General features: G+C 48.7%; 1 protein-coding gene across 1 annotated transcript in view; it reads right to left on the minus strand.

Moving 5' to 3' along the window:
• The window catches only part of mapk13 (mitogen-activated protein kinase 13), an 11,484-nt gene extending 5,888 nt beyond the window's left edge, over nt 1–5,596 (minus strand). Inside the window, exons 1-8 of the mRNA XM_080015140.1 lie at nt 5,160–5,596; nt 4,180–4,309; nt 3,831–3,889; nt 3,076–3,181; nt 1,514–1,543; nt 742–789; nt 491–605; nt 1–57 (exon numbers count right to left, since the gene is read on the minus strand). The exon at nt 1–57 is cut by the window's left edge and continues 15 nt beyond it. Coding sequence (XP_079871266.1) covers nt 1–57; nt 491–605; nt 742–789; nt 1,514–1,543; nt 3,076–3,181; nt 3,831–3,889; nt 4,180–4,309; nt 5,160–5,275 — 661 coding nt within the window. The 5' untranslated portion in view covers nt 5,276–5,596. The remainder of the gene's footprint in view (nt 58–490; nt 606–741; nt 790–1,513; nt 1,544–3,075; nt 3,182–3,830; nt 3,890–4,179; nt 4,310–5,159) is intronic.
• Nucleotides 5,597–14,529: the final 8,933 nt, after the last annotated feature.

Here is a 14,529-nt window from a genome sequence, read left to right on the forward strand (position 1 = left end):
ACAGGGTTTTGCCGTTGATCATCTCGGCCATGATGCAGCCCACGGACCAGATGTCCACTGGAATAAATGTCAAAACACACGCACGTCAACAAAGGGCGCCGGGTCACACCGAGGCGAGAGCGCCTCGGCGCGGCACCGCGATCCCGCGGAGGCCGGCGGGGTGCGGTCCCCCAGGTTTTTTTTTTTTTTTTTCTGAACACCAGTGTAATTATTTTAGACATCTGACCTCCTCAACTCCATCGCAGTGAGAAAAAAAACAAACAAACACAAAACGAATGGGTTTCACGTCGCACGCCGCCCTGCATGAAAACAGCGTGCGCGGCCCCCCCGGGGGTCTGCGTTCAAACTCGCCTACTTTCCACGACGGGACAAATCGACCTGGATTTGGGGTTTTTTGGGGGTTTTTTTGGACACGAGCGAGGACGTGGGAGAACGTCGGGGCTAAGTGAGACGAAACAGGCAGCGGGGGGGGGGGGGGGAGTTGTCTTGCCGGTCTGGGTGTAGTGCATCCAGTTTAGAATGACCTCGGGCGCCCGGTACCAACGGGTCACCACGTAGCCCGTCATCTCGGCGTCGGCGCTGCGAGCCAGCCCGAAGTCCAGGATCTGGGGCGAACAAAAAAAAAAAAAAAAAAAAAGAATTAATAAAAATTGAAATAAAAAATTATAATTCAATTTAAAAAAAAACCCCATCGCTGAGAGTCGACGGAGGGCGCAGGCGTCGGACGTCGGCCCCACGGACCTTCAACTCGCAGTCTTGGTTCACGGCCAAGTTACCAGGCTTCAGATCCTGCGGAGGAGAAATGAGAAAATGAAAGGCGCGAATTCCTTGCCAGTGTTTTTGTTGTTGTTGTTGTTTTTTTTATGTTACGCTACGGTAGATCGTGAAAACATTGTAAAATTATTTCTATTCTCTCCCCGCACGGTGTCGAAACGTTTTCGGTTTTTTTGTTTTTTTAAATTTCATTTTTTTTTTTTTTTTACGTTACGCTACGGTAGATTGTGAAAACATTCTCTCCCCGCACGGTGTCGAAACTTTTTTTTTTGTTTGTTTGTTTTTTTTGGTTCCCCCCCCCCCGCCCCCCAAAAACAAAACAAAAAAGAAAAAGAAAAAGGTGTTTTTCCCACAACGGAGCAGTTTCCGTGTATTGCACGGTGAGGCATCGCATCGGGCGAGGCACGTCCCTTTCCTGGCACCTCTCAAACACACATTCAGACGTGACGGAGAGGAGCTCTACTCATCCTACCTGTTGGGGCAGAGTTCGAGGTGACTCAGCGCGATGATGAATTAATTTAAGGAACAAAAAAAATCAAACAAAAAATGCCTCGCTCCGTTGCGGTTGCGAACGGTGCTGTACGCCTGCCAAGTGCGCACTTCGTGTCTGCAGCGCTCTTATTGTGCATTCGATGCCAGTGTAGTCAATCTAATTGTCACATGCAGTATATACAGTTTAAACATATATAAATATATATAAAGTGCTTAAAAAATGTGTATGAGGGTTAAAAGTCCTTACCCTGTGTATGATGCCTGCTTTGTGAATGTACTGCAAAACGGAAAAGACGGAAGAAAAGGCATTATTTACATGCAGAAAAGTAAAAGAGACGATAGAAAATAGTGTACAAACTGTCCGCAATAATAATAATAATAATAATAATAATAATAATAATAATAATAATAATAACAGTAAAAAATAAGTAACATCTTAAAAACATTTTGAAGGATGTGGTGTGGGGATGGTGTGGTTTGAGCAGCCACACCTGTCCTGGGTCTAGATAATTGGGGACCCGGGATCAGTGTGGCTGCACGCCTGTTGCTCGTGGGCTGCTCTAACAGGCAACAGGTAAAACCCCCATCCCCACACGCACTCAGGAGAGAGGAGCCCTTGTCATGACACATGTCTATCTGCTCCTGGGCTTATTCCAACCGGCACTCTCTCTACAATAAACTGTCTGTCTACAACCTGTCTGTGTCTCTGTGCCGGAGGGCCCTAGACACGAAACGGCCACAAAATAATAACACAAATCGTTGTGTGTAATTAATACAGCTTTATGCCCAAAAGCCGATGAGAGTCTGAGCAAATACAGTCAGATACAAATACAATGTAGCTTCATATGATCTGCTCTGTTCAACCGAGGTTCCAAGTTATCGTTAGTTGCTCGTAGACAACTACAAACCTCGCAAATCCAAAGAACCGAATAACTTACTCGGCCATTTACCGAGAGCCACGGAAGAACTCTGACGGCTACGGGTGGAGCAAGTCCTCAGAATCTAGTGAAATGCCTTAAATCTGCTGCAGTCTGAGTCTTACATTTGAGACACGTTGTGTAACGCGGGTTGTGAAGGCTGAGTGGCCCGGAAGCGAAGAGAACACCTACTCGCTTCTCGACAACTGTATCTACCGTCGACCATTCGGTATGAAAAAAAAAAAAAAAACGAAAAAAAAAAACAACCAAAAAAACCGCTCCACTTTGTTGCAGTCGCAGAGTTTTTTGCAAAGCCTCAAATCTTGGCAGGTGTCACACGTCAGCGATACGGATGCGAGAGTCAAAACGCCAAACCAGTTTGTGACTTCTAACGGATACCAACATGTCATCAAGCGTATAAGAAATGAATATACTTGAAATGAAAAATACCAATTATTACTAGGTCATACACTAAAACACATGAGCACGGGCGACCTTCTCCCGCCAACCCCCCTAACCTCCTGAACGGTAGCGAGGCAAGACTCGTGACAGAGATGTTCGTCGCAAACTCGTCTTTTAAAATGAGTCACTCCGGCAAAAAAGAGCCGTCCGTTCGAGACTCTGCAGCCGCAGCAAGAGGCGGGCCGAGCCCGCGCCCGAATCTCCGGCGAAAAGTCCCGAGAGCCCGAGAAAAGTCCCGGGGCAACGACTCCTGAACCCGGACCGCGAACGGGGTCGGCGAGCTGCGACTCTCGGCCGAATCAAAGCGACGAAGAGTCGGGAGATTGAAAGGGGTCGTTCTACCGAGTCGCTCGAGAAGCGGCGAGTCTCCGAAAAGAGACACATTTTTTTTTTTGTTTTTTTTTCCATCACTTTGCACAATGGCGCTTACCCTGAGTCCGCAGAGTATCTGGTAGACGAGAAACTGAACTTTGTCTTCCGACAGGTGGCCGCGCACCTTGGACAGGTCGGTAAACATGTAGGGCATCACCAGGTAACTGGGGTGGAGAGAGAGAGAGAGAGAGAGAGAGAGAGAGAGAGAGAGAGAGACGGAGATGCAGGTGGAGTCATCTCGTATTCACATCTTTTACACAGTAAATAGGATGCGATCGATGGCCTGTGCTGTTCCAGTGTTTACCTTCCCACTTAGGAAGGTAAGGAAATACTGGGGCCATTGTGCCTTTGTTTCACATAATCCCGATGCCAGGCACCGCATTCTCACAAAGAAAAGCTCAATTTTGCTCGACGGATAATGTTTCATTTTCGATTGCGCAACGGCCGATCCCACCTACACCGCCCCGCCCCGCCCCCCAATGGGAAAAGCCTGAATACCTGTCCCATGACCCGCTCAGAGTCAGACCTGGGTGGCGAGTCCTCGGAGATACGATCACGACCGGGCGGCCACGAGTACAGGAGTGAAGGTTTCCGAGAAGCGGTAATGCATACGCGTGCATTGGGCGAGCGAAATAAAGCAGGAACAGACAATAAGACATCCTAAGTTACACACTGCAAGAAACCGAATCAATACCAGCTCCCCTGTTGCTGCAGTGGCTTCACCAAGACAAACGCTACGGAACCGGGCACTGCACCGGGCCCGGGGACCGTTCCTGTCCGGGCATTAGGTCACACGGAGCGCTCAGTACTCACAAGTCCTGGAAGTCATCGAGCCCCAAGGCCGGCGTGAACACATCCAGGAGCCCGATCACCTGCCGGGGAATGAAACACACGCACACACACAACATTTACATTACATTACATTTACATTTAGTCATTTATCAGACGCTTTTATCCAAAGCGACTTACAGGGGAGAATAACATTCAAGCTACATTGCGACAGAGACATTAGTACAACGATGGGTTTAGAGCTCAGACGGAGCGGCGCAGCCATATCCATGCCAGGGATCGTTTCATTAGGCGACTACGAGAGAAACCCCACTGGTCGGGGCCCCAGGCGGGCCCCCCAAGGTCGCCCCCCCCCCCCCGCCCCCGCGCTCACATTCTCGTGCTTCATGTGCTTGAGCAGCCGGAGCTCCCGGTAAGCCCGCTTGGCGAAGATCTCCGACTGGAAGGGCCTGTGGAGCTTCTTGATGGCCACCTTCTCCTTGGTCCGGGCGTTTGTCGACGAGCTGAGGGGAGCGGAACGACATGTCAGGAACTGCGCGGACGGCGTCCGAGGCGGAGTCATTTCCTGGCCCCCGGGGCCCGCCCACCCCCCGGGGGACAGGACATGACTGAGCCGAAGAAAAGTGTGTGTGGATCCGAGTGTGTTGATCTGCACGGAGCCCTAGGAGGAAAGGCCTGCCAGAGTAAAAACACGGGGGCACGGACGCGCGCGCACGTGCACGCACGCACACGTACGCACGCACGTACGCACGTACACACTCTTACATACGCACGCCCACACACACACACACACACACACACACACACACACACACACACAGCCCTGTGCTCAAAGCTGCGCCCCCCGCCGATCAGCAGTGAGGCGGTCACAGTCATCAAATCTTAGTTGATAATCAATTGTCGTACAAATGATCGCGATTTTCAATTCAGTTGTTTTCTGTTGTTCGTTGTGTTCATTGCACAAAGTACAACTTCTAACAGCAACGTCAACTCGTTGCAAAAGAGCCGCCACTGGCGACTGGAAGATAGAAATGCAGGTAAACGTCAAATGAACTGATGGAAACTCACGAATTCACATAAAATGGTTTCGTTGTTTTTTTTTTTGCATTGTTTTAAAACCCGCGTTTGTAAGAACACATACGGTCGTGGAATCGACTCGACCACGACTTGACCAAAAACATCGCGATCCGCTCTGGTAATCGCGATTGGGCGACCACGTCATGGCCGCGACAGCTCGGGGCAGCGGTGCGTCCCACGCGATACGGTTCCAGGCACTCCTGCCCACGGTCCAGACAAACACGGCCCCCAACCGGGCCCGCGACGCAGCTCCGGCGGGGCCGGGTGCCGACTCACCACACGGAGCCGTACGCCCCGGTCCCGATCTGCCTCAGCCGCGTGTACTTGTCGGGCACCTCCCACACGGTGCTGTTGATCTCCTCCCGGGTGAAGCGCACCGGAACGGCCTCCATGTCTTCCACGCTATCCGACCGGACCGAGCAGCGATCAGCGCGTCCCCGATCTGATCACCACCCGCCCACGGACCGACCCACGCCTCCACCGCCTCCACCTCCAGCGACTCCTACGACGCGCTGTTGTCGGACGGAAGGTTGGGGAAGGTCGCGGGCTCCCACTGTTCGTGCGGGCGGCGGTCGGACGCAGCCGATCGGGAAGGAAGCCGTGTCTTCGGTGGAGGAACGACGGGCTCCGCCGCTGTCCCCGAAGCCCCGGGATCTGGTCCGTGAGTTCTGAATCCACGGAGCGTGGAGGAGGTCGCACCCGCTGCCTCCGCCTCAGCCTCCAACCAAAAATGTCAACAACAGGACTGGATCCCACCCACACACGGAAGGTGCTGCTTCTCATGAATATCCGAGCAGTTTGTGAAACGTTATTATTATTATTGTTATTGTTGTTGTTATTGTTATTGTTATTGTTATTGTTATTGTTATTGTTATTATTATTATTAATAATAATACCACACATTATTATAAATAACTATTATTGTGAAAAACTATTATTATATTATTATTATAAATAATAATACACATTATTATTAATAACTATTATTATATACCATTATTGTAATATAATTATTATTATTATCATTATTTTTTACTATCAACTATTATTTATAAAAATAATTATATTGTAGGGTGTCATTGAAGTGTAATATCATTAATTATTATTATTATTATTATTATTATTATTATTATTATTATTATTATTATCATCATCATCTGAGGCTGTTATTGCTTGGAAATTTAGGTTTTTTAAACAACCTGATCTTTATTGAAACAAATACATTATTTTAATGCATTGCATTGGCTGTTGATAATAGAGAGTACCAGACACGTCATTCATGTGTGTGTGTGTGTGTGTGGGGGGGGCAATTAAGACACATTGGTGGGTTTTTGAGCATGACTGCTCATTTCAGGACTGGCCAAATTATACTGAAATATATACATGTCGAAAATATGTACATTCGTATACAGTATATATAGGTTGGAAGCAGCAAATGAAAAGAAAAATGGAGGAACACTATTCCCAACTCCAGGAAGTTATTATTGTGAGATTGTGAGTTATTTTGTGAGATATTGTCTCCACGTTATAGATATCCAGCTGTACCAAGTGACAAAGAGTGACACAGCACATGCAGTTTTACTTTTAGAAAAATCATCATAGCATGCATTCATTTATTTTATGTGGAAACCGAATGAATAGACACTGTTTGGACTAACTGGGAAAAAATTGAAATTGGCTTGAGTTCAATCTTCTGTTCCTTTAAATATTTTCTGTTCTTAACCCAACTGGCACAGAATGTCACTCTTTACTGACTGAATGTCACTCTTTACTTGGTCAGGTCAGTAGCCCCCCCCCCCCCCCCCCCCGCCCCGATATGTTGAATGGGTTGGATAAAAAAATCTAAAATCAATTGTACTGTAAATAAAAAATGTCTAAAGGTTTTCCAGTTAGGCAGTGGCACAGGGAAAATGGATGCAATTCAACACATTTCAATAATGAAGCCCTGGAGATAGGAACTGGTGGTAACTTGAAACACCGTGACGTAGTATTAGTCAATGCACTTTTGAAAGAGAGCAGACTCACAAGACGTGCAGATGGCTTACTTTTAGTACGATACTTAGAACAAGCACAAGCTTTCAATTCATGAGAGGCTGTGGATATTTCAAAATCATGTTTGAGCCGCTGACTAACACTGTGTTGGCGTTAGTCAGCGGCTGTAGTTGTCAGGATCCTGCCCTGCTCTTGCTCGTTATCTGTCTCTCTCTGTCTCCTTCTGTCTATCTATAGGTCCCTCTGTCTGTCTCTAGCTCCCTCTGTCTGTCTGGTTTCACATCCCTGCCACCGCCCCCCTGTCCCCAGTCAGCAATCTCACTACCTGTCGCCACCTTCCTTGTCACTCCTCTTGTAATAAACCTGTTCCCCATTTACTCTGTCTCGGTCAGATCATTATGTCTGTTTGCGTATTGAAACCTCGGTCCTGATCCTGATCCTGATCCCCTGCCTGTCCCCCTGCCTGTTCCTGGACCCTGATTCCCTGCTAGTTCCTGGAACCTGATTCCATGCCTGTTTCTCGACCATGATTCCCTGCCTCTTGCGTGGACCCTGATTCCCTCCCTATTCCCTGATCCTGATTCCCTGCCTGTTCCCTGATCCTGATTCCCTGCCTGTTCCCTGATCCTCATTCCCTGCCTGTTCCTGGACCTTGATTCCCTGTCTGTCCCTGTACCCTGATCCTCTGCCTGTTCCCCTGAACTCTGGTTCCGATAAGTTTTCCTGTTGACTGCTGCCCTGGTTTTGATCCCTGCCTGTTCGACATTAAACCTTGCACCTACTCCTGAGCCTTTGTTGTGTCTTGCATTTGGGTTCACCAGACCGGATCTGTAACAGAACGATCTGACCAAACGTGAACACAGTGGACCCGGTTTTTGGAGCTTTCCGGTGGTTCCTCATCTGGGACCAATCAGGAGATTCACCTGCTAGCCACCAGCCTGCTAGCCACCAGTGTGCTAGTCACCAGACTGCTAGCAGCAGCTGCTTGCCCCGTGCCTGCACGCCTGTCAACTCGATGCAGGTTTGTGAGCATGGAGCCTACCCTTGGCTTACCCGCTAGTCCTGAGCCGGATGGCCTGGCACTCACCTGTCCTGTTCCAGCCCCCGGAGCATGCCAAGCAGTACCCCCTTCTGGGGGTCACCCCTTGCCTTCTTCTCTAGGGACCTTCGGAAGTCCCCCAGGAAGGAGCGTGGTGCCAAGGATCCCCAAGGCCATCCCCAGTCTCCGCGGCCCGGCGCTCCACTTCCTCAGAGTTTCCGCTATCCAGTGCCACAGAGCCTCCGCTGCCCTGCTTGCCTTTCTCCTGGCATGACTTTACAGTTACACAGGAGGGGTTTGAAAGTGAAGAGCCAACTTTCCTTAAGCTCCTCGCTATCTCCTGGAAGCAGGATCCCATATTTGCCCAGATGTTGGCGTTTAACAGGTGGAAGTTATATGCCCATCCTTCTCCTCCTCTCATTTCTCCAAAGCCTGTCATTCCAGTCTCCCCAGCCATGGCTCAGTCTGTTTCATGGTCCCGAGCTGTCGGCCGCCACTGCTGAGGCTCATCCTGTTTCCGAGCCGTCAGCCTCCTCTGCCAAGGCTGAGCACATTCCTGAGTCGTTGGCCGATCCGGCTGAGGCTCACCCTGTTCCTATTCCAGAGCCGTCAGCATCCCCTGCCAAGGCTCAGCATGTTCCTGAGTCGTTGGCCGATACTGCTGAGGCTCACCGTGTTGCTGTTCCCGAGCCCTCAGCCACCCCTGCCAAGGCCCAATACGTTGCTGAGTCATTGGCCGACCCTGCCGAGGCTCGCCCTGTTTCTGTTCCCCAGCCGTCAGCCCCCTCTCCTGAGGTCCAGCCTGTTCCCGAGCTGTCAGCCTGCCCTGCCGAGGCTCAGCACGTTCCTGAGTCGTTGGCCACTCCTGCTGAGGCTCACCGTGTTCCTGTTCCCGAGCCGTCAGCCTCCCCTGCCGAGGACCAGTACGTTCCTGAGTCGTTGGCTGTTCCTGTTCCCGAGCCGTTGGCCCCCTCTTCTGAGGTCTAGCCCGTTCCCAAGCCGTCAGCCTCCCCCGCCGAGGCTCAGCATGTCCCTGAGCCATTGGCTGATCCTACTGAGGCTCTCCTTGTTCCTGTCGCCGAGCCGTCAGCCTCCCCTGCCGAGGCTCAGTGGGTGCCTGAATTGTTGACTGATCCTGAAGAGGCTCCGCCAGTTCTGGTCCTCAAGCCACCGGCCGCCTCTCCCGAGGTCCAGTCCGTTCCAATTCCCGAGCCGTCGGCCACCTCTCCCGAGATCCAGTCCGTCGGCCGCCTCTCCTGAGGTCCAGTCCGTTCCAGTTACTGAGCCGTCGGCCGCCTCTACCGAGGTCCTGTCCGTTCCAGTTCCAGAGCGTCAGCTGCCTCTCCCGAGATCAACTCCGTTCCAGTTCCCGAGCTGTCGGCTGCCTCTCCGGAGGTTCAATCCGTTCCAATTCCCGAGCAGTCGGGTGCCTCTCCCGAGGTCCATCCATTCCGGTTCCCGAGCTGCCGGCCGCCTCTCCCATTGTCCAGCCCAATTTGGGTTTCTGAGCTGCTTTCCACTTCTACCGAGGCTCAGCCAGTTCCAGAGCCATTATTCAGGTGAGGCTCGGTCTACTCCTGGTCCCGAGCCATTGGTCGCCCCTGCCAACACCTGGCCTCCCAGCCGCCCTCCTAAGTGGCCCCGCCAACAGGGTCATCCTCTGGAGCAGCCCCGCTCATCTGCCCCGAGCTCAGGTTGATCCCGGTCGGTCCTGCTCCCGGGCCTTTGCCGCCTGGTCGCCCTCCCAAAGGACTCCGCCCTTCGCCCTGTTCACTTGGACAGGATTCCAGCTCCCCGGCCAACCGCCTAATGGGTGCCTGGTTTTGACCCCTGCCTGTTCTACATTAAACCTTGCACCTACTCCTGAGTCTTTGCTGTGTCCTCCATTTGGGTTCACCAGACTGTATCTGTAACAGTAGTGGCCTGTTCAGTTCAGCCACACAAGTTAATTAAAAAGTTTAGAGACTAGTGATAACACAAGGAATGTTGGATTTGTTTGAGGATCAGAGTGAGAAGCAGACGTTTGGACAGATGGATAGTTGTATAAACATACTAAATAGATCGTCATTCATCTCAATGATTACAAGTAAGTGAATGGGCTTTTGTGAGTAACATTGAGCACGTGGCTAAATGTTCCATGTTCTAAGAATTAAATGTGTTTAAAGAATTTAAGGGAATCAATATGAAGTGTGCGGGATTTATTCTGAAGGAAATTGCTGTAGAGTACACAATTAGGGGTGAAGTTGCATAATAAACAAGTGATATTCAAATAATAAACTAAAACAATTGTTTGCACACTTGTGCATTGCAGCTTGTAGCTTGCCAACTGAAAATAACACAAAACTCACTACTTCCTCTCAATGCAGAGGGATAAATTACTGTAAGCACTGTTGTAGAGGCAGGTGCTAAATAGCTGACCCTGATTTCTAACCCATACTGTAAATACTGATGAAGGGGGACTTACTGATGCTGTAAACTTAACATTTTCATGAGTTGAATGGCTGATATAGAGTGACTTTTAAAGTGCCATACATAGATACAGCCACAAAGTGCTAATTTCAAATTTTTTGATTATGGAGCTAAATTACAAATTTTATGATGGTACAAGGCAAAATTGACCATAATTGAGAGCATGGACGGGAAAGTGAGAATCTACACATTTTTCAATAGAAAATTGATCCAATTAAATTAAACCATTTAGTACGTTCAAAGTACCATTCACAGGGTGTTATGTTGTTAACTGGTGGTGGAATGGTGTGAAATGAGACAGTTCAAGTTGAGTTTTGGAAACCATAAGGACCAAAGTCCAGGGTTTTCCATGAAACCCTCTCACCCTACCCCTCTCAGATCAATACTCGATAACATCATCAGAGATTGGTCACACACACACGCACACACATCCACACACCTACACACACACACACACGCACGCAGACACACACAGACACGCATGCACGCACGCACACAAACACACACACACACACACACATGCACGCACACACACACACGTACGCATGCACGCACACAAACACACACACACACATACACATACACACTCAGCACCAGGGATTAGTAGCCATACGCGCACACACATACACACACACACACACACACACACACACACACACACACACACAACCAAAACACACACATGCACACACACACACACACACACACACACAGCACCAGTTATCAGTAGCCACACACACATCATTTCTCTTCGCAAAATAGTATAAACAGGGGAGAAGGCTTCGAAGCCTCTGGCACTGGTTGACCACTAGGTGGCGTCAACATCCAACAACAGAGTCCAGCCTTCATACATATTCAGATTGTATGTTGCGGAAAATCAGATACTATACAAAGGCTGTTAAGTTGTTTTTTTGTATTATGATGTATCAGATCAGACAAAGGTTCTATCCATAAATTCAGAGATAAAGGCGAATGACTCGAAGCGAATGACAGGCATTTGATCAAAACACAGATAACGACGCTGGCCGCAAAGGAGCCATTCATAACTCTGGCAGGCACATTAGGCTTAAAATCTTCCCCCGACAAACTACTATCTTAGCAAACGTCATGTTTTCACCCAATCTCACAGGAGGATCCCTCTCCGTCTTCACGGCTGTTGGTGATGATGCGGGCACAGTGTGTCCGCTGACATTAACGCAGCACAACGATAACTCAGTACAGTGTTGTACAACTCTGACCTTTCTGCATTTGGCGAGGGACTGTTCTGGGACTGTGTGTGCGTATGTGTGTGAGTGTATTTGTGTATGTGCATGAGTGGGTGTGTGTGTGTGTGTGTGTGTGTGTGTGTGAGTGTGTTAGTGAATGTGTGTGAGTGTATTAGTGTATGTTCATGAGTGTGTCTGTGTGTGTGTGTGTGTGGGTGTGCATGTGTTAGTGCATGTGTGTGTGTGTGCGCGCGTGTGTGTGTGTGTGTGTGTGTGTGTGCATGTATGTCAGTGTGTTAGTGCATGTGCGTGCGTGTGTGAGTGGGCGTGCACATGGCTCTGCATTTTAGGAAGCCCGTGGTCTACGTGACATCTGGCTCAACCCAACCGCCAGAATTCTTTCCGGCTAAAAAACTTGACTTGACATTTTTCGCGACTGAATCAGCAGGGAAATTGGGCAGGGACATTCACGGGGCCGCTGCTGGAGGAGGAGGGTGGAGGGATGGAAGAGGTGGGCGGGGGGGGGGGGGTGTGGAAGGAGAGGAGGAGAGCAGCTCTTTTTCACAAAAAAGGGCCGCGACGAAAAGGAAGACATCCATTCGCCCCCCCCCCCTTATGCCGAAAGGGGCCACGATGGCATTAACAATAATGAGTCTACATTGTAATTAAAGGCGAGGCCGCTAAACGCCCTCGTCTCACACCCGCCCTCTCATTCGCTGCTTAAGGAGAATTCATTATTTGTTTCCATCAATGATGTTATCTGTGAGTGTCACTTGGTTGAGGGGGGAGTTGAGAGGACGGTGGCATTTAGCTGTGATTAATGACGGGACCTCCCCTACAGCCTCGGCCGAGAGAGAGAGAGAGAGAGACAGAGAGGGAGGGAGAGAGAGAGAGAGAGAGAGAGAGAGAGAGAGGGAGGGAGAGAGAGAGAGAGGGAGGAGAGAGAGAGAGAGAGAGAGGGAGGGAGGGAGAGAGAGAGAGAGAGAGAGGGAGAGAGGGAGGGAGAGAGAGAGAGAGGGAGGGAGAGAGAGAGAGAGAGAGGGAGGGGGAGAGAGAGAGAGAGAGAGAGAGAGAGAGGGAGGGAGAGAGAGAGAGAGAGAGAGAGGGAGAGAGGGAGGGAGAGAGAGAGAGAGGGAGGGAGAGAGAGAGAGAGAGAGGGAGGGAGAGAGAGAGGGAGAGAGAGAGAGAGAGAGAGAGGGAGGGAGGGAGAGAGAGAGAGAGGGAGAGAGGGAGGGAGAGAGAGAGAGAGGGAGGGAGAGAGAGAGAGAGAGAGAGAGAGAGGGAGAGAGAGGGATAAAATCTATTGTGCTTCAAAGTGACCTCCAGGACACAACGCGCGTCCACGACACAGTATCGGTTGTTTGGTCGAATCGATACCCGCAGTTTGATGTTTTGAATGTTCGAAATTTGTAATGAAAAAAAAACAACCTCTCCCATTAATTCTATAATATTACTATAATGCAGTGAGGGACCGGGCCGTCAGACACAGGAGTCATAAGCAGAATGAGGCAAAATTAGGATTTATCGACCAATAAATATAATCAGTTTAGGAGAGCTGCAAACCAAGTGCAGGGGGCAACTTGGGAAACTTGACGAAAATATGAATAAACTTAGATAAAAACTTAATGAAAAGGACTTACATACAGGAGTTTTTTTTCCTATTTTATTGTATTATTTAAAATGATATATATATATATATATATATATATAAAAGATATATATGTATATATATTTTTTTATTATTATTATTTGCTAATTTTATGATTAGAAAAGCATCAAACCTCACCGCAAAATTCCTGCTATATACAAATGTACTTCACAAATAAAACTGCTGATTGTAGTTTTGATGATGGAAAATCCTCAAAAAGTATTTAATTTAGTGAGTGAAATGTTCCCAATCTGCTTTAGCGATAGCGACGATGGTGTAAAGCCTTTCCCCGCCCTCTCCCAATAATAATTTGGCGGTTCAACTTTTCCTCTTAGATAAACAGTGTGTTAGGAGGTGTGCTGAGTGAACCCAGGTGCAGAGAACAAGGCAGAGGCGAGGTGGCAAAAATGGAGGTTTACTCAAAACAAGTACAAAAACTGGGCAAAAACAAATAAGACGTCTCGGGAGCTTGGGACGAGAGCGTTGTCATGAGGTTAGACAAACTCAAGACTGAGCGCCCGAGGACACAAACGACAGGGTCTAAATAGGGACGACCAAACGAGACACAGGTCAAACATATCATCTTATGAGGCAGGGTAATCAGGAACAGAAATAGGTGAAGCAGAGCAACCTTGAAAAGGCAGCACTGGCGGCATCTAGTGGCTGATGCTGGTAGGACCCGGGCGAACCCTGACACAGTGTCTTTCTTTGTCTTCTCCCATGGATCTTCATCGGTGCTCGGCAGAGCCAGGCGTGAAAACCTCTTAAATGAGAACACACACAAACATCACATCACACATCGCTCCAAGATCCTGCAGATGTTTCATCCGTTTTTAATGGATGTTTTTAACGTTCAGTAACAGATGGGTGACACACAGACATACACACACACACACACACACACACACACACACACGCACCCTCCGAAACAGCATTATGTGTACATATGCATTCATAAGCATGTGTGTGTGCATCTGCAAAATCCAACCAGTGGCAGAGATAAGAAGAACTGCGCAAATGCCGTAAAAACCCTAAAATACTGTAAATACCCAAAGAAAAAATAAATAGCTAAAGGTCCTCCCTTCAACATTCTACTCGAGTAAAAGTATTAAAGAACGTTTAACGACGTTAAACTTTGAACTGCTTGAAAAACCCTTTAAGTGTAAATAAATAATACTTGCAGGTGTAAGATATGAGTGTGGTTCATAGTATTGTTTTTCCTTTTGTGTTTTCTGTTTGTTTTGTATATTTGGATTTTAGTTTTTCATTTGGCTATTTTTCTTTGGAAATTTG

Source organism: Zeus faber (genome assembly GCF_960531495.2).
Source record: "Zeus faber genome assembly, chromosome: 15".
Lineage (NCBI taxonomy): Eukaryota > Metazoa > Chordata > Actinopteri > Zeiformes > Zeidae > Zeus > Zeus faber.